This window comes from Sminthopsis crassicaudata, chromosome 1 (assembly GCF_048593235.1).
Source record: "Sminthopsis crassicaudata isolate SCR6 chromosome 1, ASM4859323v1, whole genome shotgun sequence".
Lineage (NCBI taxonomy): Eukaryota > Metazoa > Chordata > Mammalia > Dasyuromorphia > Dasyuridae > Sminthopsis > Sminthopsis crassicaudata.
Window position 1 is genome coordinate 645,754,578 of NC_133617.1, and position 25,592 is coordinate 645,780,169.

General features: G+C 32.6%; 1 protein-coding gene across 16 annotated transcripts in view; it reads right to left on the reverse strand.

Annotated features, from left to right (window-relative positions):
* NFIB (nuclear factor I B) overlaps positions 1-25,592 on the reverse strand; it is a 270,801-nt gene that overhangs the window by 46,120 nt on the left and 199,089 nt on the right. For 11 of the 16 annotated variants that reach the window (XM_074282907.1, XM_074282906.1, XM_074282915.1 and 8 more), the window contains exons 7-8: positions 5,608-5,742; positions 669-847 (exon numbers count right to left, since the gene is read on the reverse strand). In XM_074282907.1, the coding sequence (XP_074139008.1) occupies positions 669-847; positions 5,608-5,742 (314 nt within the window). The remainder of the gene's footprint in view (positions 1-668; positions 848-5,607; positions 5,743-25,592) is intronic. The other 5 variants (XM_074282919.1, XM_074282918.1, XM_074282911.1 and 2 more) reach the window with 1 other exon arrangement.

A 25,592-nucleotide genomic window follows, 5' to 3' on the forward strand; every position in this document is an offset into this window, starting at 1 on the left:
ACCTTTCATACATCAAAGCCCTAACCTATGACTTTGCCATCTAAAAACATATGTGGTTTTAGGCAGATATGCATCTGATAAGGTAGAAATGCATCTGAACCACTATATCTGGAGCAAATCCCTAAAGTTACAATGTTTATAAAAGAATAAGTTTGTAACTATGTAACCCATTATTAAGTACAGTTATATCTGTGTGAAGAATTAAGTATCCTTCAAACATGATAAATGTTTATAACATGAAAGCTTATTCGAATTCCTAATAGCCTGTCTATAAATGTAACTCTGTTCTTTTTGTATATTTATTTTAACATATACCTTACTATTCCCTGCCTTTGTGTCATGTATCAGGTACAAAACTATGAACTGCTTCAAGCTTTTTTTTTTTTTGCTAATATGGCCCCCTAAATTTTTCAATCAACAAAAATAAGAGAAATTAAACAAGTTTACATCAGATTTTCACCTGTAAAAAAATCCTCTTATTGTCACTCAACCAAATTCAAGATGAAACCTTTCTGAGTTTACAATTCAAAAGTTAATGCTATGACAATAATTATTCTGTTACCCTAATTAAGCATCACAGAATATAGACAAGGGAATATGACAATATCTGGTTCATTATAATATAGTGTTCTCAAGATACTTCTCTGGCCCACCCCCATCCTCTTTACCTGGCTTGTCTGTGGACTAGATGGGTCATAAGAAGGTACATAATTCTTCAGAGTATCCTGAGGATTCAGGTGAGGAGGATATCTGATTGTTGGATGAGAAAAGTAGCTTGTCGGGGCTGGAGGAAGGATAGCTTGTGCTGGGAATGGCAATGGTGACGGTGACGTTCTGGTTGAGATGACTGGAGAAAAAATTAAAATTTGGTTAAGCTTTAGCTTTCTGGACTTTGTAGTTCCTATTCTTAAAAATAAAGTCGATTCTAGAGTGATGATATTCAAGATATTCAAGAGAAATAATCTTAAAATATTTGCCACTCAGTTCTTTTTTTTTGTCTGATCCCAGCCAATCTGTCTCTTCTCCCTTTTCCTTCTCTTCTTCCTCTTCCTCTTCTTGCTGGCTCTGTGTTTTTTTCTGTAGGTCTCTGTCTTTTCTCTATCTCTTTCTCTTTCTCTGTGTCTCTCTGTCTCTGTTTCTATCTGTGTGTCCAAGTGTTTTTATCTTTCTGTCTCTATGTTCTTTCTCTTCACCCCCCCAAACTAATAATTCTGCTTCCAGAGATTAAAAAAAAATTCAAAAGAAACTTTTCATTTCTTATGGGTTATGCCATTGCTTGACATAATGTTTCTTTAAACAAAGCAGTGATTTTCCAGAAGCATAGATAGTTGCCTTTGTCTCATGAATTTTGATCAATTGAAAATATTTTAAGGGGAAAAAAAGGACTCACAAAATGTTCACTAAGATTCATAATGGAAACAAATCTCACTATAAGTAAATGTAGTGAATTTTTCCTTACTATGTAATCCTGTACCTGCCTATGGATGTGGAAAGGGGAAGCCAATAATTACTAAGCAATAATGTCAAGAATAATTAGTTGACCATTGTGTAAATGCTAATGAATGTTCAACCTCAGGGCCTGGGAAAACCTTCCTCCAAATGAAAATATTTCTTTCAAAACAAAAAGGGATCTCTCCTTTACATATTTTCTCTACACTCTTTTTATTTGCTTCCTTCCACAGTCTCTCTGAGACCAATACATGAAGGATCTCATTGATAATGCAACATTAAACACGGGCAATATGAAATGAAAGCCTAAAGCTTACATAACCATGTTAACTTGCCCTAAGTTTCCTAACATATAATTTATAATGCTTATTAGCAGCAGAAAACATTCATATAATTTATGATTATAATTAAAATGAATATAGCATGTTCATATGGATTACTTCAGTAAAATTTTAACACAGATATTATATGAGACTTACCACTTAAATTTATATATATATATATATATATATATGTATATATTAAAATATAGAAGTACCTTACTATACCATAAATATCTCTATGATACAGGGATAACAGTAATATAAGCAAAATATTGACATAATTTTATACACATTCCATATACATTAAATGACTTCTTTTTGTTTACCATTTTTCTAAGTTGCTGTTTTAAATTTAAAATATCGTACATCAATTCTGAGCCAAATTACCTAGCAACAGAAGATATATTCTTCCTATGTTATTCAGCTAAAAGACATACAGCATGACTTAACAAAAACTTTCTAAATATACACCTTTCAAATATAGCATTTGTTTCCCCCAAAAGAAGAATTTTTTATAACATACAAGAATATTCAGGAAGGAAAATGCAGAATAAACTCAATTATAAATAGGTTTCCTTCTTTGAGTTCAATCAGATTTAGGAATAGCTTTTAAAATAAAACCCCACAAATGAGACTTCCTCCCTTCCCCCCATCTAGATACAAGGATTGAGCAAAGGCCAGAAGAAACACATTGAAAAAGATAGAATGTTAAGAAACTTGGTTTTCAAATCTCACTTCCAATACTTGCAATACTGTTTGATCAATTAAGGACAAGATCCTTAATAAAATATAATACAATAAAGCTTACTACCAAATACAAGAAATAATGGGATTTTGAGGTAGAAGGAAGCTTAAAAATAATCAGGGCTAACCTCTCCATTTTACAGAAGAAACCAAAGTCCAGAAAGCTAATATGGCTTACTCAAAATCATTACATAGTTATTTAGTAGTATACACCCAGATTCTGCTATTCCAAATACAGGTTTCTTTTTTTCTGTCTCATACAACATTTTTAGAGTTTTAAGGAAAGTATGGGTATAACCCTTAAAGTATAGTGTGTGTGAGAATTGCAATTTATGATTAATATTGTTGAATATCAACTCCTAATGTCAGTGATAATCAATATCTTTAAGTATTTACTTATAATAACAAATAAATATATCTTGCATTGATTTTGTCCAAAATTACAAAGACACCACTAAGCTAATCACAGTGGTACACAAGGCATGAATTGTTTTTCTGACTGTGGTGATGTGTTTTTATTAAGCAACCACATTCTCTTAACAGCACCCCTGTGTGGTTAACAATAGGCAGACATCTGGTCAGATTTAGGGGGGCAGGTACAGTGAGAGACTGTCCTTGTTTTCTTCAACTGTGTTCAAGTTGGCCTAATCTGAGGTCATTTTTCAGACAAGATCTCAAACTTTCTCCACATAAAAATATTTCTTTCAAAACTACTCAAAAGTAAATATATCTATTATTGCTTTCTTACATAGAACTTAAGCTCTTTTAAGAAGATGACAAAGCAATATAGAGAAAAAGTGAAAAGATTTGTTTTTGCCTTATTAGAAAAACATTTATTGTAGAGGGAAGCTATGCCTATATTTTCTACATCTCTATACAGTCTCTAGAAGGTCTCATCAAGCTGTATGAGATTCTAGTAAGATATTGGTGATAATAGTGCATGTCTATCACCTTATTACCAGCTAAACTCAGAGATTATTCTCCAGAGGGGTGACCAGAACTAAGGGTTGATTTTTCTGCCATAGCATTTCATAAATACTGTCTATTAACATGCAAATAAGTTTAGAAGTTTTACTAGAGAGGGTGACTTGAGATAAAGAAAGTCACAGATGCCATTGGTGGTGCAGCTAGGTAGTGCCACAGCTAGAAAAGCAGATGTGAAGTCAAGAAGAGCTAAATTCAAATTCAGCTTTAGAAACTTAATGAAGCCACTTGAACTTAGTCAAGTCCCTTAACTTCTGTTTGCCTTGTTTTCCTCAACTGTAAAATAACACCTATCTCTCCTGTAGTTTCTGCGAGGATAAAATAAGATAATATTTGTAAAGTGCTTTGCAAACCTTAAAGCTCTGTATGACTGGCTAACATTACTTGTAGTAAATATTAAGTAAGTATCAGTATAAGGCATACATGGACAAATCTATCTTTATCTCTCATCTTTGAAAATACCTACTCTCAGGAAAGTTACTCTGGAATATAAGCCACAACAATGATCAACCTTAAATATGCCCCAGCTAGGTGCCTTGCAACTGTATTTTCCTTTTGATTTATAAGTTTAATTTTGTTAACATTGATCAATTAGTATAAATCTGTGTTAGCATTGCCTGCAATGCTACATACATGCCACATGTTTACATGTATGTATGTACATGCATCTCTCTCTGTCTCTATCTTTGTCTCTGTGTATGGATGTGTATATAAATACATATAATAAATAATCTCTGGCTGATACATATTTCTCTTAAATATAATTTCCTTTATTTTTAGATAATGTAATTTCTCTCTCTTTTTTTAAGCCTAGGATAAAGTTGAAAACAACTTGACATTAACCAGTAGATTTTCACATATCACAAACTAAATGTTGCATATTGACATTTTAAAGTCCATTATAAATTTCACTACTTCTAAGGACCTGTAATTTCATAGTTCTGAAGTTTATCTATCAACTTAGAATACAACCCTCTTTATAGATTAGTGGAGAAATCATGAAAGTTATTGTGTCAAGTGAAATAAAAATCACCAGTAATCAACTTGATGATAAAACTCTACAAACTTAGGTTAGTCCTTGGGAAAATAGTTATTGCTTATCCTTGGACTTGGATTGCCTTTTATAGTACAGTCTAAAAATCTGATTCTAACTGTATTTTTTTAAAAAGGGAACTATTTTCCATTCAAAACATTTACAGAAGCAAAAGAAAATGATTATATCTATGTCTATGAATGTGTATGTGTGAATTTGTGTGTGTATAAAATCAAGTATTAAAATTTCTCCCAATCTTATAACTATATTCATATCTAAAGATAAGAGATTATAAATAATATGCATTGATTTCTAGCTCTGTGACTTTCTAATTTTATACACTAAGGAAAACCATTTCCTCTATACTCCTAAGTTTCTTCATCTGTAAAATAATTTTAAAGTCTTTTCTAAGTCCAAGTCCTAGGATCCCATGAAGAAGACAAATATATGTGTGTGTATACCATATCTATCTATATCAATCTATTTATCTATCTATCTATACCTATCTATCTTTATACATCCATCTATATCTATTTATAGCCATATTGATAAGTATTCATTTATTTCTCAGTTTTGCTAAAGTAATTGTCAATAAATTGATGATTTTGCAAAGTAAATATATTGGAGTTTTTCTATTTTAATTTGTAAACCTTAAATCATTATATAAATGATTTAATAATGGTAATAATCATTACCAATTAATCATAATTAGTTATGAAGAATAGTAGAATAATTAGTTGGTAAAAGAAGCATTATCAGAAATAAAAAATGCAGGAAATATTTTTTTTTCGTTTCTAAACACAGGATCTTCCAATTTACATTGTTTCATTCTCAGATAAACCTTGATAAATGAATAGCAAATTTCCCTTCCAAAAATATTGTTTATGTGAATTCATGCCTTTAAAAATATTCCAAACTCAACCACCTACTTGATGATCCTTCTCTTTCCCTCAATAAAATATATGGGATTTGGACTCATTAACAGGGGTATAGAAATGATAATTTATGCTCCATTGCTGTGGACTGGGGCCAGAAAAAAGAAGCAAGAAAAAATTTCTCTGGGAAACTCCTCACCACTGTGTGCAACTCCTGCGATTCCCGGATGGTGATGTTGAGGAAAAGTGCTCAATCTGGGTGAAGAGTCCTGTGGAGATGTAGGGCTAAACAATGGCTTTTCAGGCTTCTTCATAGCAGTAGGAGAAGACATATCTGCAAGGGGGAAAAATGGTTTTTGGCAATGTTAAGCTACAGCCCAGAAATGAATGTCCCAATGGACACTTGTCTCACATGCTACTCTTCTCTGTGTGATTCTTTTAAAACAGGTGCCCCTCTATTCCTTTGATTGGCTCTCCTGCCTATATAAAGTTTATGTAACAATTTTTACTTCTCAATGAAGATGACTTAAGGCAACATTTATTAAATGGGCTTTTTTTTTTCTCAAAAAGGTTTAAAAAAATGGTGACATGGTGACCTTCTGGGTAAGACAGAGAATTCTGTTTATTGATTCTCTAGGGCTCAAATAAAGCCTAGCCCAGACATTCCCCACTAATTTAAATTTAAATGGTTTCAAGGAGTCTTTGTTTTCTAGGACCCAGACCACACTGTTTATAAAATAGTGGCAAACAGAGTATAGATGTCATAAAGGATCTTTCAGGTTAGAAAAGAGAATTAATCAGTATCTTAAACTGTCACTTATAATCATTTGTCTAACATCTTACATGATAAAAACAATAGCTCACATTTATGAAGCACTTCAAGGTTTGCAAAAAGGAGCTATTATTTATTCCATTTATAATTGTATTTGATCCTCACAACAACCCTGTGAAGTAGGCATTACTATTTTGCTTGTTTTATAGATGGTGAAACATCAGGTTGAACGAGGTTATAGAGTCAAGTCATCGAAAATGTCTGAGGCAAGATTGAGTGGTTTTTTTTTGGCTTTCAATAGTGTTTATATTTTCCAATTAAATGTAAATCTAGTTTTCACATTCACTTTTATAAGATTTTGAGTTCCATATTTTTCCCCTCTCTCCTTTCCCCTAGATAGCAAGCAATTGGATATAAGTTATACAACATGTACAATCACATTAAACATATTTCCACATTAGTCATATAATAAAAAAAGAATCAAAATAAAAGGGGGAAACCACAACAAAAGAAAAAAACAAAAAAGTTAAAACCGTATTCTTCGATTTGCAATCAGACTCCATAGTTCTTTCTCTTCATGTGGATAGCATTTCCATCATGGGCTTTTGAAATTGTCTTTTATTATTGCATTGCTGAGGAGAGCTAAGTTTATCAGAATTGGTCACTGCCCAATATTCTGAAGCAAGATTTTAATTTAAATTTTTATGAGTCCAAATCCAGCCTTAGTATCACTATCCCACCTTAAAAGGAATCCAACATACTGATTTTGTTATAGTTTTTCTAAGATGACAAAAGGAATTATTATTTTAAAAACTTCAATAAAGAAAGCTTTCTGTTACTGATGAAATTTAAGTCACTCATTTTATGTTTAGAATGCTTTTAAAATGAAGATGCCTTCTTAGTAGTATAACTCCATTTTATATCTAATTATTTAGAAAAAGAAACTTTATTATAATTTTAAACAACAACAAAATTAACCAAGTATTTGATTTCAGGATTTTGTGACTGCCACCATATCATCTAAGAGTTTGGTGATAATCATATATCATTGTTTAAAAAAAATTATCAGCTAGAAGTCCTAGCTTTCCTAGTCATAATTTTTGACTAATATAATTAAGTTGGTTACTACTGTTAAATTGGTCAGAAGCTATTTTGAAACAGAAAATCAAAGAACTAATTCCATATACCTCCAGAAGCAGGAAATGTTTTTTTTTTTTGTTTTGTTTTGTTTTTTAAGATGTACAATTAAAACATTGTCATTAGGATCCCTATAAAAATAAAGAAAGATATTTAATTTATACAAATAGCTTTCAATGCTAGGGTTAACTTCAGTTAATAGATCTTAAATAATGCTAAAATGGTATGACTAAAACATAATGAAATAAGGGATAGTAAAAATATACACATTTCTAATCTGATTGAAGGTGACATGCTATATGATATACAATCAAAAAAAGCATAGACTTTTAAAACTGGAAGAGATGAGATGTTTTAAATCACCGATTTCAACTGCCTCATTTTTATAGATATTATAATCACAGCTTCAATTAAACCATACTAAAATTCTTAATTTGAAATGGACTTTCAGAAAAGAAGCCTAGTGGCTTTCTATTGCTGCTCTAATGCATTGCCTTTACAACTATGTTTGAGTTCAAGTATGAGGTTTCAAATAGAATTAACAAATGGTCAATCTGTTCCTAAGAAGACTGCCATATAAATTATAAAATATTACTAAAAATCATTTCAGAACAATTCACCACAAATGGTCTTTCCCACCTAGGATAACTGCACCTGGTGATATGATCTTTGGAGAAGAAGATCAACCAAATCAAGGCAGTGCCACTGGTGCTCATTATTTCAGGACTTTCATTATAACCAGCTGAATCCACAATAACGAGTTCCTTTAAAGGGGGGCAAAGGGGCATACAAACCATAGGTGTTCATACAAAAGTTCATGTTACACAGGTGATTATATAGTTTTAGAGATGCTACCTAGGCATTTTCTTAGCTAAAATTATATAATTAGCTTTATGAAGTAATTAGGATAGCTTCATTTATTCTTTTCTGTTCTCTCTCTTGAATGCAGTGATTTAATGGTCCCTTCATGTTCTAAATACACCCAGGAATTATAGATGCAGAAAACAAGAATGAATAAAAACTATTTGCACAAGTTAAGAATATCACAAAAGATCTTCCCTTCTTTAATTGTAAAAATAGTATGTAGTTTCATTAAGTGTATGTGAGCTTCACTAAGGTCAATATTTTACAGGATGCACTTTAGAGGAAAATAATAATGACACAAGATAAACTGATGTTTGGAATTCAAAATATCTTCAAATGACAGGTTAAAGGAGATAGGGGATTAGTTGCTATTACAGTCTAAAAAAACTTTTAATTTTAACTTTTATTATCATTTTCTTTTAAATTATTAAGTACCTGGTATGTTCTCTATTTTCATAGCAATCATATATTAAGGATACAAATAAGAGTATAAAAGAGAAGAAACTATTTGTTTTCTTGAGTTTTTTGCTTGTTTTCTTGCTTCCCAAATTATATTCTCATTCCAGAATGAGGAACAAAATAGGAAAAAATATAAAATCACATAGTTAGGAAAGAATTAAAAGAGCCATGGAAAGATTTGTTTTATGTTTCCATGAGGGAGAGACAGGCATTGAGAGAGCCACAAACGAATTATTGTGGGGACTTGAAACCAGAATGAGAAATCTAAATTTGATTTGGAAATTAAGCATGAGATGAAAGAGAAATATAATTTTGTAGTGTTTCTAAGGTGGCTTCTTTTTTGTTCTTTTCATTTTCTTCAGTAAGCACCCTATTCTAAGTCAACTCATACTTGGATCGATATAAATAGCCTTTTTTCCTGCACCTTTTCTCCAAATCATTTTATACAAACCTATCCTACAGAGTTTCCAGAAACTTTTGTGAATATCATTGTGACTGCACCACTCCCCAGTTTAAAAAAATGCTGGGGTTTTCTACTGCATCAAATCATTGTGATTAAATATCATTTACCATTATTTCTGAGCATTCTAGCCAAGATAATTTGTTTTTAATCTCTTAAACCAAACTGTCCTGCCTCCATTATTTGGCACATGCTATACTTTCTGATTAGAATATGTTTTCAACACTTTGAAATTTTAGCTAAAAATTTATTCCTTATGGGGCATTTTCAAAGATAGACATCCCTTTTTTATTCTCCCCTTTTGATTCAGCTTAGCATCGTGCCTGAAACAAAGTAAGCTTTTAATAAATGCTTGCTGACTTGATTCAATACACTTACATACTCAATTTGTATGACAAAATATTTGTTGATAGTTAGCTTCATATGTTTTTCAGTAGTTCACATGAATGCTATATGATTATGTAGATTGATTCTATGTCAGCTTGTGCTATTTGTTCTGTTTATGTGTGTGTATACACACACGCTCACATATATATGTGTGTGTACATATATGTATATACACACACACTCACACATACATATACTATTGTTGCTGTGGAGTTATTTCAGTCTCATCCATTTCTCTGTGACACCATTTGGGTTTTCTTAGCAAAAATGCTGAAGTACTTTACTTTTTCCTTCTCCAGCTCATTTTACAAATGAGGAAATTAAGGCAAACAGAGTTAAGTGACTTGCCCAGGGTCATATAGTTAATAAGTGTCTGAGGCTAGATTTGAGCTCAGGTTCTACAAATTCCAGACCTGTTACTCTATCAATTTTGCCATTTAACTGCCCTTTTAATATAATAGATCCTCAATAAATGTTTATTGATAATCTGCCTGATAGAATGATTTTCAAGATCCATAGAACTTTGAACAAATTGGAATTTGGAAAGAGCAGACCCCAAGGGAGAGAATGAGAAGAAATTTTAAATACTCTGAAGACAGGGAGGAAGAAAGAAAAGTAAGAAAAATCAGTAACAAGCAGGAATAAAAAGGAGGTTTTAGGGTACTTTTTGCTCTCAAAAAGAGAGAGAATAGAAAAAAGGAGAAAAAAGACTTATTCAAAAGACAAAAAAAGGTAGCAAAAATTATGCAAGTGATGAGGTTTATTGTTAGTGCTTACTCCTATATGTGATTTCTAATTAGGTGATTAGTTTGCTTACTCCTATATGTGATTTCTAATTAGGTGATTAGTTCTTGCTTTTAAAAGCCATATGGTAAAGATGATATGCAGCTTATAATCTTTTTTTTTTCAATTAATCAAATACACAAAGAGTTACCATACAGGACACATTTTACCTGGGCTTCAGATATATCACATTTTGATATCCATTTTGTCCAAATCTTCCCTTAAAATATGTCTTACAAAAAAAACCAGCTCATAGTTCATTATTTCCATTTAAAATCTTGTCATTATTTTCATAATTTGTACCATGTAGCAATGATGTGTCATATTTTAAAGCATCACATCAAAGGGGGGGAGGTTAAAATAAATAGATCAACTTATTTCCCAATAAGGTAAACTTGTCTACAAAAGGGAGGCAGAATGTGAAAAGAGGCACTGTGAAACTCAGCCTATGTAGTCTACTCAGCAGCAGCTTGCACAAATGGCGCTCCAGATGTATATCTGTTCAAGTCAGCCCAAGGCAACAATTTTGATCAATTCTAATGTGATAAAATGCTGCAGGGAAAGTGTGCAGAAACGTGTTTACGTCAGCCCTTAATTAAACTGTTGTTCACTTCCAAAGAACCTTAGGAAACACTAATGAGACATGAGTTTGGGCAATTTCCTCATCAAAGCAAAGACCCTCTTCCTCTGTCTGTAGCAGCCTGTCATCCAAGTAGCTCCCTGGATAAATGTCACATGGCACACCAATCAGCTAGCCACCTGTTAGGAGAACTTCACTGGAGTCAACTAGTGATCTAGGGCAAGTTCAAACATCCACCTTAGCACCTGCCTGTCCTGGACACCTGTTCCATTTTCATAGGCAGCCCAACAATATGTGAGCTTTTCTATTATACTTAAAGTTTAAAATAGGATTCTATAATCTTCACAGAAGGCACATTCCCTATTCTAAAAAATGGGGGTATTGCCATAGCTCCTTAGATATAGTTGTGTGTGTAAAGGTATATACATATATGTATGGATGGATGGATATGAATATTTGAATTTTGTTCTCTTCTATAATAACACTTGCGCTTTCCAACTACTTCAATTTTGTAATAACGCAAGAATTTCTTGGATTTGTAGAAGCTGTTTTACAAATGTCAAAATACTGGCATATATATAAATAACCTGTTTGATTACAATGCTTTAAAAATGACTGCATTTTTTAAAAATTTATTTTATTTTTAATTTATGGATAAAAACATTTCTATCTAGGTAACTACTTCCTCAAGCATCACTACTGTGATTTTTTTTACTATCCAATGCTTTTTTTTCTTCTAAATTTTTAAATCACTGGCTTTTATTTTTTACAAGACATGGAATTTTAAAGAGTTCTAATTGGATATCATGTATATGCATCATCCATTATTAGCTTCTCAAAAACTCAGTTGAGAAAATAGCTACTTTATTTTTTGTGCTTAAGTCAGATTCTTTCTTCAGTTTACCAAGGGCTTGACATCTAAAATAATTCTTCTCAAGCATTGTTAAAACCTTTTTTACTTTGTTTTTTACATTATCACAGCTGCTAAGCATTTGCCAGTCTCCTGTTTTTGTAGCAGGAGGAACTTAAGGTGTGAAGAAAACAGTAGGGAAACTCCTGTTAACACTGCACCTCTGGTGTGAAGAGTTTGAACATGAACACCAGAACAGGGACATTTACATGGATGAAATCCACTACTGGTAATAATTCAATAAAATGGATCTAATCAGATTGTAATAACAACAAATTATTTATTTATTTCTCTCATTTGGATTGCTATATTTCTCTATATGTTTGTAGATGCAAAGGCATTTCAATTTTTTTTTTCCTTTATAACTCTACATACTTAGTTGTTGGGGATTTTTATTTGTTTGTTTGTTTTAAATAACATCTTCAGTATGAAGTTCTGTAGAAGAGGCAGGCTAACATAGTAGAAAGGTCTAAACTTGGAGTAAGGTAATCCTGGATTCGAATAGATCTTCAAGCATTGACTAGCTATATGTGACTGCTCACATCATTTACCCTTTCTTATGTTTCCTGAGTTGTAAAATGGGAATAGCAATACAAAATGTTATAACATAAGGTTCTTGAAAACAAGGACTGTTTCAGTGCCTGACACATAGAGTAGAAGATTAATATACATGCATATGGATTGGTTAAATAACAATTGTAATATCCACCTCAAAGGGCTGTTCTGAGATCAAATGAGAAATTGTATATAAAGTGCACAGAAACTGTTCAAACCTCATATAAATTCCAGTTATTCTTGTATCTTGAACGTCTATGATAGACTGCTACTCAGCTTTTACCCAAATGTCCTCTGTTGTTTCTATGCCCTCATTTCAGGAAAATAGTTTCCTTTCAGTCTCATCAACCCATCATAAAGGCTGTTTCAGAAAGAACCTTAGTTCACCTGAGATATGGAAGGGGCGGGGAAGGGAGGGGACGATTAGGGGAGAATGGAGAAAACAAATTTCTTGCATAGAAGATGAATGGTGCTTGAAAGGAATCTAAATAAATATAGAATAAAAATAGTTGGTAACTATAGGACATTTAGAAATTTAGAAATTTCTATCCCAGTAGCATATAAATGTTTCTAGGTTACAAGTGGCCACTGTGAGATAGGGAAAGGAGAGTGATAGTTGTTTAGTCAGCAGGAGTTACCATCATATGCTTCTTCCAAATTGTTTCTTTTTTTAAAATATTTTATTCTTTTAAGCCTAATCTTCTATGTTCCATGTACTTGACACAGAGATGTTGCAAAGGCATTTAACCAGTCTCTCTCACCTTCTGCTTCCTTTAATTTCTTTTAAAGAGGATCCAGGTAAAATGAATGGATGCCCATCAATTGGAGAATGGTTGGGTAAATTATGGTATATGAATGTTATGGAATATTATTGTTCTGTAAGAAATGACCAACAGGAGGAATACAGAGAGGCTTGGAGAGACTTACAGCAACTGATGCTGAGTGAAATGAGCAGAACTAGGAGATCATTATACACTTCAACAATGATACTGTATGAGGATGTATTCTGATAGAAGTGGATATCTTCAACATAGAGAAGAGCTAATCCAATTCCAATTGATCAATGATGGACAGAATCAGCTACACCCAGAGAAGGAACACTGGGAAATGAGTATAAACTGTTAGCATTTTTTTTGTTTTTCTCCCCAGGTTATTTTTACCTTCTGAATCCAATTCTTCCTTTGCAACAACAACAACAACAACAAAATTTGGTTCTGCACATATATATTGTACCTAGGATATACTATAACATATTTAATAAGTATGGGACTGCCTGCCATCTAGGGGAGGGGGTGGAGGGAAGGAGGGGAAAAATTCGGAACAGAAGGAATACAAGGGATAATGTTGTAAAAAATGACCTATACATATGTACTGTCAAAAAATGTTATAATTATAAAATTAATAAAAAAATAAAGAGGGTCCAGGTTAATATCCTAATGCATAGGCATGACCCCATCCCTCTACTGCTCAAACATCTTTAAGGACTCCTCATTATCTACTGCATTATGATTAGCTTCACATCAAAGGTTTTCTCCAAAATCTATTTCTGAACTACTTGACTGTTCTTAATAAATATTATTCTTTCTCCAAAAATAATCTGTAGGGTAAATTGGTCGCTACCATTCAGCATAGATCCCACTTCCATGACTTTGCTCTCATTTTTTCATCTAATTACCTTATGTCTCCAATTACAGATATGCTAGCCTGTTCAAATTTTACCTTTGATGAAACCTTTCTTCATCTAATCCAACAATAAGTGATCAAAACCAATTTCCCAGAGTGTGCTGACTTCTTCTTGCCCCTGTTACAGTCTACCATGTATCATATGTGTGTGTTATACAGATCCAGATCTACTATCACTACCATTAAACTAGATTAAAAGCTGTTTGAGCAGAGACTATTTTGCTTTTATTTAGTTTTGTATTAGTATGAGTCTTCATATCTCATAGCCACTCAAGTACCTATTCTCATTGATGATTGATAATTGATGCAGGAATGCTAGATCAACATAGGACTTTATTTGTCCTAACTCTGTTCAAGAGTCAATTCCCCTTGCACAGGCAAATAGGTAGACTCTTACTCCCAAGGGCTTATCATATTGTTGCCAGACTTCAGTAGAGACGCTCCATCAGCTTAGCCACTGCAATTCGGAGCTCCCAAGCTCAAAAGGTCATTTGGTCTCAGCCTCAGTAGGAAGGATTATATGGAAGAAGTACATATTCAATTAATTGGATTCAATTAAATCCAATTCTCTTGCATTTCATGGCATCCTTTTCTAGTGTCAAGGTCCTCTTTAAGGAAAAAGGACAAACAAAACAATCATACCTGTCCTGTTAATTTTCCCTTTTAACTTGCTAGTACCTAACCCAGGATATAATACAAAGTTCCACTGAACAAATATTCAGTCAACCAAGAAAGTGCTTAACACATATTTGCTCAATTAACTTGCCTTGCTGAATAAGTATTTTTGAATGACTTAAAATAATTTCATCTGCATCAAAAAGTGTTGAGGAAGAAGGAAGTCTTCGGAGGGTGAAATCACAATGTGGCATCTTCTTTTTAGCCCTTCTAGAAACATCCCTATATATGTTTATCATTTTATCAATACCACCTGCTTTAAGGATATTCACAGAAGTAAATCAAGAAACATAAAGAAAACTGGATTTTTCCCCAAATTATTTCCTATGCACTAATACGGCAAAAAGGCAAAATATAAATGATTAAGAGTTTCAGTCTGTAGATTTACTGAATTCCTTATATCTTTACAAATATATTTCAAAGGCCATTTGAAATTTTGCTTATATGCAATCAAGATTCTATCAATAACTGGAATGTTATAGAGCTTCCTTGAGGAAAAGCTGCTATCAAAAGATAATAGCCTAGCAATCTATACAGGACAATCTAAATGGGTTGAAGAATATATTTATCTTGCCAAAATATTATATTCAATGGGTATGCATTGAGTTAGTTCATTAGTACATTACAGGCATTACAAATATATAAATGAGCTAAAATTGATTAGAAAGAAAAATACACAGTCACATTTGGGAAATTGGGTAGATGGGAAAGGAAAGATATAATGAGTATAAAGAAGTTGAAATATAACAAAGTTAGCTTGTGTAGAAGTGGTGTAAAAAGTATAATGAAAGATGAGTTTGACCAAAAAAGTAGGTGGGAGGGTCTAGTAGCAAGAGTAAGGCATAACAGACATAAATTTTACTGCTAACTATGAAAATCACAAACATATGATAAGAAGGCTTCCAGCATTTGAAGCAGATCTTTTAAGGAAGTCTTAAAAAAAACATGAAAAAGGACCACATGGGTTGAGAGCATGTCAATGAATTGCCATCTTCTGTAAGGTTGGGGAAGTAGTCATATTGATAAAGTGGTAAATTCATTGAAACACAAATAACTGTACCTATATTATAAGAAATGACAGTTTGTTAATAATAGATCATTACTTCAGGGGTTCTCAAGCTACTGCCGCGGGCCAGATGCAGCTGCTGAGGAAGTCTATGTGGCCCACCAGGTTATGGCAAATGGGCTGAGGGGAGGAGATAGTGTGAGTTTTTGTTTTTATTATAGTCTGGCCCTCCAACAGTCTGAGGAACAGTGACCTGGCCCTCCTATTTAAAAAGTTTGAGGACCACTGCTTAGGTTGTTCACATTTTAGTAAGGAAGATAGGCCTTAAATCATGCTACACAAATTTTCTGAAACTGCTTTGATTCTCTAGATTTCTCCTGCACCCTTACCAGAGTTCAGCTTCTATTATATTTATTTATGTACTGTACTGGGTTCCCCATCCCATTAGATAATAAGCTCTTTCAAGTCAGGGACTATTAAAGAATTCCAGAACCTCCAAATTGTAAAGGACCTCATAAGCCATCTAAGACTATTTTCATAATGCTTCAAGAATAATTTTTTTCAAAAATAAAATAAACATACTAGAAAAATGTTGATTTATCTTTCCATCTTTGTTTCTATTTTCAACACATATTACATGTCTTCTGCAAAGTAATTGCTTAAATATTTGTTGAATAAATGTTGAACACTGGATTTTTTAAAGATTCAAGAATTTAAAGTACTTAAATATAATCTCTCTAACACTTCAATGGATTTGAAATCTCATTAATGTGATACTACCCTCAATGATATTTATTAAAGTCCACTTGTGTTTTCTTATTTTGTATTTTTGTCCATAAGAATCAATCCAACATACTTAGGCCTTCCTCTAGATCTTTCAACATTTTGTGGCCACTCAAATTTGTTATCAATAATTTTGTCTAAAATATAACTTTTACAATTTAGTTGGTTCAAATCAAAGCTCTAAGATTTTGGGAGGAAACAGGAAAGAGTCCCTTCAAGCTCTAAAGTCCTAATATCCTTTGTTTCTTTGATTTATGGCAAATGATGTGAATAAGCACCTTGCACACCCCAAGTTAACACCAAGTCCTTGAGTGTTAGGACAAGACATATGGACTTAATCCCTTAACAGTCATTTGAAGATGATTCCAGATGATTCAAAAATAATTAGCTGCCATATTTTAAAAGTATATTTTCCTATAAATTTATATTTAATCTGCCCTAAAATAATTTTAGGAAAATAAGAAGATCCTAGAGATGCAGCATTCACCCTAATATTCCTTCTCTATAAATCATTTTTTTTCTATAGAATAAAATATAGTAATGGGTGACGGGAGGAGATGGCAGCAAGCTAGTAAGAGTTTTCACTTTAAGCATAATGATGTTTTATCTTGACTACTAATTGAGTACATTACTATGCTTTTCAGGAACCAAAAGCACTAAAATAGTCATTTAAATCAGGGTGTGTGTGTGTGTGTGTGTGTGTGTGTGTGTGTACGTGTGTGTGTATGTCGCATACATGTGTGTATGTATGTGTGTATATGCTTTCAATAGTTAGCCAGACTCAAACACAGTAACATGTTAGTACAAGTCTCCATTTATCACATCCTTCTATATAAAAAAGGTCTCTAGGCTACACCTACACTGAACAAAGATAAAGTCCAAACCCCTTTGAAGCTCACAATAACACCTTTCTGAGAAGTAAAAATCCTTTGAAGAGTAAAGAACAGTGCTAAGAGAATGAATACTGAATACATGAATACGCTTTTAAAAAACACTTCAAGATGCCTTTGTCCATTAAGTGATTTCATTTCAGCAGATTGACAATGATAAAGTGTCTTGAGTACTGTCAGAAAGCCTAATTTAAAGGGGGGAAGGAGGGAAGTACCAAACAATAATGCTCGATTTGGAGTATATTGTAGTCACTTATTAAATATTGGCATAGGTAAATTACTGAGATTCAACATGCCTCCAGGGAAAATCTCCTAGCTATGGTGGCTTATTAGTGCAACGGATTCAAGAGCCTTAGACTATAAAATAAAATCAATACTGTAACCTTAACTGTAAAAGTCAGAAAGATACTGGAAGGGTTCTAATTTAACAAGATTATAGATGAGTTTTTCAAGGAGAACATTTGGGGAAAAGCCATACATTTAGAGACATTTATGCTCCTAGACAACTCAAGGTTTTTTTTTATTACTAATGCTATTCTCTGTTCTAAGGGCAGATTGGGAGTGATTTAACTGATGTGTTACTTTAGCTGATTTCCAGGAAAGTGTGAAAGGCTCTGAAACAGTTATCAAATAAAAGCATTATATGGAGGTTGAAAGAAACTGTATGGGAAGAGTTATGATTTGATGTGGTTAGTGTGGTAGATGAAAAATAAAGAAAAATTGAAGGTCATCAGTTCAGTAGCTCAATAGAAATATAATTATGTATATAATATGCAGTTTCCTTTCATGGATAAAAGTGGCCACAGAAAGGTATAAATTGTCATGTTTGAGCTCAACTTAAATCTATATTTTCCCTCTCACAAATGTAAATGAAAGAAAAAAGAATATGCTGTCAAACACATTACTGTGATGGTATATTTATTATCCTAATGGTTTTGGAAATCATGTGAAATTGATCAGCAACAAAACCTCTATTTAGTAATGGACCCATTATGTTTAAGAGATAATGTCAATGAAACAGAATATTGTCACAGGATAATGGTCTCCTATTGCTACATCTCTAGTCATTTAGGGAAAATAAATGTTTCAGACTGGCTGAGTCATTTATTTTCAAAGTAGGAGACACTGATCCCATAACAAGGTTCTGTTACAATAACTCAATCTCTATCAATCATTTGTTGTACCAGAACGGCTGAGGACAGGGCATATGCATCTGTGAGAAATGTGCATTCCTCAGGTACAAGCTAAAACATATGGTGCCTCCCAGCACATAAGCACTTCTGCTGTTCAATGATCCAATGAGAGTATTTTTACATTAACTTATTTTTTAAAACAATTGCTTTTTGTTTAGGAATAGAAATGCTATTTTTGAATGGTTCTAAAAGATGGTATGTTTTTAGATGATTTTAAAACATTTTTCATTTGACGTAAGCCAGTAAAGATTATTTTTGAGATAGCAATTAAGAACTTCAATTGGCATGTGTCTGTGCCTAATCTAAAACAGTTTAAGATTATTCTAAAGAAAAATATAATCTTCTTACAGATTTTGCTCTCTATAAATCTTACTTTCCTTGATCAATATTCTTCAAAGATACATACTTCAGGACTAATTCTTGAGCTTTCTTATCTATTCTTAATTTTAAAGATCACTGATTTAAAAAAAAAAACAATGTTTATATATAATAGCAGGGAAAAGAAAGAAACATATCTCAAAATTTATTGCAGCCAGTTTTGGCCACTGCTCTGAAAATGCATAATTCAAGACAATTTCCTAGCTCCAGCTCTGCAGGGCAGAACAAAATATTCCCTAAAGCAAGAGAGAAGGAAAGATGGCCATTCCTTTAGGAGAGGAAGCCAAAACTCTCACCCCATGTCTCTTCCTTTTTCAAGACCATAAATTCAAGTTGAGAATTCTTTCATCCACTTCTAAGCATGCCAGTCTTCAGTTCAGTAGTAATTTGTGATAACTTGAGAACTCAAAGGAAAAATTACAGACTCATAGGATTTGAAGCTTGAAGAGCCTTTGAGATCCAAAAAAAATCAACTATTCATTTTATAGAAGAGTACCTAAGGCCTTAAGAAGGTAAGCAACTTGCTCAAGCTAATATAGTAAAAAATAGCAGAGTTATTCAAAAGTATTCTCCAAACTACTACCAAAAAATTCAAGAGCAAGTTTTACAAATTTCGAAACAGAAATAATCCATTTCTTCCTCCCTAAAATGATTTAACATGACACTTTTTTATTTTAAAACTTGACTTTTTATAGATTGTCAATTTGGGGAATAATAGGTAATCTGAAATCCATAAATCCTGGGATAAATATTAAATGACAAGGTGTTATTCATTCATTCATTCATTTTGCTTTTTTGGATTTTCCAGCAAGTATGTAATTTTATATAATATTAATGCTCAACCACAAATGATATACATCATGGATCCAAATTTCTCATACCTTTTCAAAGCTCTAAAGGTTGTTCATTTTTACCATTCTAAAAGCTAGTTTTATATAAAGTACTAGTCAATAACTTTTTAGTCCTAGGTGTGATCAGTGGAACTAAGCAATGACTGCCAGTAGCTATGGTTGACATAGTGAGGCTGCCACAGAGGCAGACTTGAAAAGAAGTTGGGGAAAAGAGAGGCACCAGAGTGGTAATAATAATGAAATTTATATATTGCCTTAAAGTTCATGAAGCACTTTACATCTATTATCTCATGTGAGACTCATAATACCTTAAGAGATAACTACTAGAATATTTTCCCTTTTTTATAAATGAAGAAACTGAGGCACTGAAAAGGTAAATGACTTGTTCATGGTCATAGCTAGTAAAAGTTACAGGCAGCACTCGAAGTGCTGACTTCAAGTTTAGCACTTTACCCATTATAGCATGAGCATAGTATTTAAAGCTATAATTACATATATCTAGGTTTTTATTTAAGTATATAATAAATTCATGTTTGTTTCCAAACTATATTGTCTGTGTTTCTTGACTTCCATTGGTTCTCTTCTTTGTACTTAAAAATCCTTTGGTAACTTTTTCTTTTACTACTATTACTACTACTTCTTTCTTTTGCTTTTTCCTCCTCTTTCTCTTCCTTCTCTGCCTCCTCCTCTTCCTTTTCTTCTTTACCTCTTCTTCTTATTCTATTCTTCTTCCTCTTCCTCATCCTCTTCTTCTTATTCTCCTTCTGCTTCCCTTCCCCTCCCATTGCCTTTTCATCCTTGACCTTGTTCTCCTTCTTTTCTTCTTTCTTCCATTAATCACCATTATTAGTCTTCTCCCTCCCAAATGCAACCTTCCCAAAATTACTTGGTCCAGCAAAACAATCTCATAAATTTGCCATTTCATGTTTGAAAATATATCTCATTGCGATCTTTTAGATAGATAGCATGCTTCATCATTGGTTTTTTATAGGTATGATTGTTCAGAGTTCTTAAGTCTTTTGCCATTTCTTATAGAGTGATATTATTACATCACCTTTATAAACTATAATGTGTCCAACTACTCAACTAAACACCCTCCCCCTTAATTTCTAGTTCTTTGCTACAACAAAAAAAGTCTAGCATTTTCCCCTGTACCCGACTGTCTCTCTTCCTTCCTCATTTGTAAAAAGAGAATGTTGGAGTAAATAATACACAAGATCCTTTCTAGTTCTAAATTCTATAATTAATAGGGAGAAAAGAGAACAAAAGGGAGCAATAGGAGAGATAGAGAAGCAGAAAGGGAGGGAGGGAAGGAAATAGCTGTGGTATTGAGTGATGGAATGACACACAGCAATTATCCCAGGTGCCCCACCATTCTGGACTAGTGGGCATAACTCTCTCACATTTCTAAGGCATTTAAAAAAATTATCAGGTACTTTCTTTCTATATAAGAACTGTGTGAGTGGATTTAGAGTTGGAGGACCTGGATTCAAATCTGTCTTCTGTCACTTGCTTCCTGTGTCTGACCAAGTAAGTGTCTGGGCTTCAATTTGTAAAATGAAGGGATTGGTCCAGATGGCCTTTAAGGCACCATTCTGCTCTAAATCTGTGACCTACTGACCAGAGAACATCTTAATGTACTTCTAATTTAAAACCCCATAGAAGCTCAGAGAGGCCAAAAGATTATACACAGACAGCTTGTAAAAAGTGCAGACAGAATCCAAATCCAAGTCTCTTAACTTAGCTTAAAATATATTTGTTAAAGTATAAAAGACACTAGATCTGGTGTCAAAACTGCTCAGAGTTCATATCACCTCCAATACAACTAGCTGTGTTATCCTGTATAAATTACTTTTCAACCTCAATTTCCACATCTGCAAAACAGGGATAGTATTTGTTTCATAGGGCTATGATACACATTAGATGAGACAAAACATATTAAACTATTTTCCAAACCTTAAAACACTATAGAAATGTCAGCTATTAATATATACTATTTCTAGCATGATGTTATATTAGCATATTAGCATCATCCTTTTTCTGTCACTATTTTCAGAAATATGCTAATTGGCTTGATTTAATATTTATACATTTTGGGGGTACCTCATAGAATTGTACGATTTGAACATCACAGAATTCAACATCAATTCTCAGGTATATGTGGCTAATTAAAATCTGAACATCTATGCAATTTCATTAAATCAGGATAAATGGGAAGACAGCCTATATAAACCAGTACAGTATATGAATTGCAGAAAATTGAAAAGGAATATTGTCTTTTTGCTTTTTCTAACTATAAAATCTGAAATTATATTGATGATGTATTTCTTCATAAAATTCCTCACTTTCAAAAGTGTCTTTAGCTATCATATCAAAGTAAAAACTAAGATCTTTAAGATTATCATATATGGTAAAATTACAGATACTCCCCAAATCCTTAAAGATGGACTGATCTCTCAACTATATAAAAATAATTTTACTATGTTGTTACAATATTCATAAGCCCAGTCTGAATAGCCAGAACTCCTAAACAGTTAAGTCCAAATTAATGATAATTTACTATATTGGAATCTTAGTGCTTTTGGAGTTTTGAGGGACTTTGGACATTGTCTAGTTCAAACCCTATACAATGCATGACAAATGATTACTTGTATCCTTCTAATTCCAAACATCTTGTATTATTTTAAAAATGCACTTATGACAGGACCCTCCCTTCCTCTTTGTTTTAATTACTGGATTAAATCAGCTTTATTATAAAGATATCTTTTTTGCTTTGACCTAAATCTTGGACAACAAATCTTTGGAAGTCCGATAACAAGGTCTTTCATTTGATATTTAGTGAACAAAATGACATGGTTAATAGAACAATAAAGGAATCTTTGAGAATTTTCAAAATATACAATTCAGCAGCCTGTCAGATTTCTGGGTATTTAAGTAGAATTAAATTTAGTCTCTTCTAAATTTAGCCAAAGACTATTCTTTGGTCAAATTCTCTTCAAATCACAAATCAAAATGCAAGCATCTAATAAGCATTTATTATGTGTCAGGTACTACACTAGAAGCTAGGAATGCAAAAATAAAACTGAAACAATCTTTGCCCAATCTAGACAAGAAAAGCAGCATGTATAAATAGAGATACAAAGTAGATATAAGATGATTTTTAGGGAAAAGCATTAGCAGTTGGAGGAATAAAAAAAAAAAGCCTCTTATGAAAGCCAGCTCTTACACTGAACCTTGAAGGAAACTGGTGAGAAGGGAAGTAAGAAAAACCAAGACAGAAGATGTGGGACCATGTAAGCTTGACCACAGTATATGTGAAGGGTGGATAGTGCAGTAAGGCTGGAACCAGAGGGCTTAAGCACCAAACAGAGGAGTCTATATTTTATCTTAATCAAATCAAATCAAATTGAATAACAGAGGCAGAGGACTTTGCCTGTACCATTTTAATCAGTTAGCACCCAGAGAGAACTGATATACAATGTGTGTCTGTTGTGTGTGTGAATCTATGTGCATGTTTGTGTATTTGGTGGAGGACAGCTTTTACAATGAGAATAAAATAATAAGAGTTTTACCAGAAAGGATAGGATATGGCCCCAAGAGAAAAATATTCCAGGGAAGAAGGATTAATAAGTAGTTGCCTTATTTATTTTTGTCATCTGGCCTAACCTTTCTTCTTCTTGGAAGAGATGAAAATAAAGAAGCAAATGTTAACTAATCTAATTCATGTCCCTGTTTATGAAATTTAATTTATGCAAATTAGAGATAATAGAATTTGAAAAAATATTTAACTCTAAAATAATATTTCGTTAAAATATATATTTTGAAAGGTGATAAATTACAATAGAGAAACTATTTAAACCAATATGATACTTATATTTCTTAGGATCAAGGCAGTCTAATTTGAAAGAATTTTTAAGATAAAACAACATGGTATATATGTATGAAATGTTCAATTTTAAAATTTCAATTTTAAAATATTCATCCCCCTTATAATTATACAAATAGGACTTCTAGAACCACTAAATAAATTGGCATATTTTTGCATGAAATAAGAAATGTATTAGATGAAAGTTATGTCATTTATGATGTCGTCATTTGAAATAATTCCAAATGAATGAATTTGAAGATTTCTTATTCAAAGAAAATAATTAGGAGAAGAAGACTAGATAGCATTTATATAGTACTTTAAGGTTTATTAAGTGTTTAACAAACATTATTTATTTGAGCCTCACAACAACTGTGAGAGAAAGATAATATTATTTATAGACATTTCACAGATGAGGAATTGATACTTAAGTGCCTTGCTCAGGGTCACATAATAAATTTCTCGAGGCTGGATATGAATTTGACTCCTTGTGACTCCAAATCTAGTACTCTAACTATCCATAGTGTCACATAGCTGCTTCTGGAGGAAAGGGAAAAGATGAAGGAAGGAAAATAATAAGATTCCTGTAAACACAGTGGGTTACAGGCTGGGGTTGGAGATAGGGAGGAAAAGGGTCATCAATGAATCCAACATTTTTTTTTAAAAGTGAAGGTTTCTTTTAACTGCAAACAGAAACAGTCATTCAATCAACCAACCAATTTTATTGATTACCTACTAAAACTATGGTAGGTATGGTGCAAAAAAAAAAAAAAAATGCAAGATGATATTCTTGCTTGTCTCTTTTCAGTGCCGGGAAGTCAATACAACAAATATGTATTAAATATCCACCACATGTAACTACTGGCCTAAGTACAGGAAAGCAAAAGGCAAAAAGCAAAAACAAACAAAAAGGCCTTGCCCTCAAGAAGCTTAATTTATGCATGTGCAAAAGTTTCCTCCTCAGAAGAAAGTATTAAAGATTTAAAGGTGGACAGCAAACATTGTAAAATATTTTATTATCCCTTTTAAAAAGCTCATAAAACGAAGAAATTTCAACTGTCTTTGTAAAATTTACAAAGATAGGATATACTCTACCTTCTTTATTTTTCACAGATGAAGGTTTCTTCCTACAATGCTTTATTGTATATATTACAATGTCTTTAGGGGCTTCAATATTAAAGTGTCAGTTTTTTAAGCACACTTGCGAAGGGATTTTTCCCTCTTCCTCTTAACATGATATGCCTTTTTAGGCTTCTGAGATAATTCCAGTCATCTTGACAAAGGAAAATCACCAAGACAATAAAATGATTTAACAAAAGGGAAAGAATGACAGTTTCCCTTCTACTTTTCAAAAATGTTTTATAATATGATATGAGATTGCCTTTATTAAATAGACTGGTAGAGGAATCAACTTTTACAATGTGACACTTTTTGCAATAAAGAACACCTACACTTCTTTGTAATACATCCATTCCCACACATAATTAGCAGCACTGTTATTATTGCTACTATTATATTCCTTGTTCGGTATAATTTTTCTGAAAATGAAAATATAGCTTTGTTTGGAGTAAACCTGGCACATAAGCAATAAAATATGAGTTTTAGTTATTTGTCATGCATTTAGGAATGTCTTTTCTGTATTTTGCTTTTTTTTTTCAACTTTTATTGCTTCCCCTCCCCAATTCCCTGATTTTTTTTTCCACATCATTCACATTCATAAGGTACTAATTTAGTGGTTCCTCAATGAGGAAATAGGGGGAACTAATGTGAGTTCCTTTTTAAGGGAGACAGTGGAAAATGCACAGTCCACAAACAGGATACTTTTTTAGATTACAAAGGAAGTAAGGGAAATATATGAAAAGAAGTAAGTATCAATGACCTGGTCATTGCCATACAAATTGCTCCCTAGAAAGGGTTTTTCCTAAAAACTATGATTGATTCACTAACAAAATC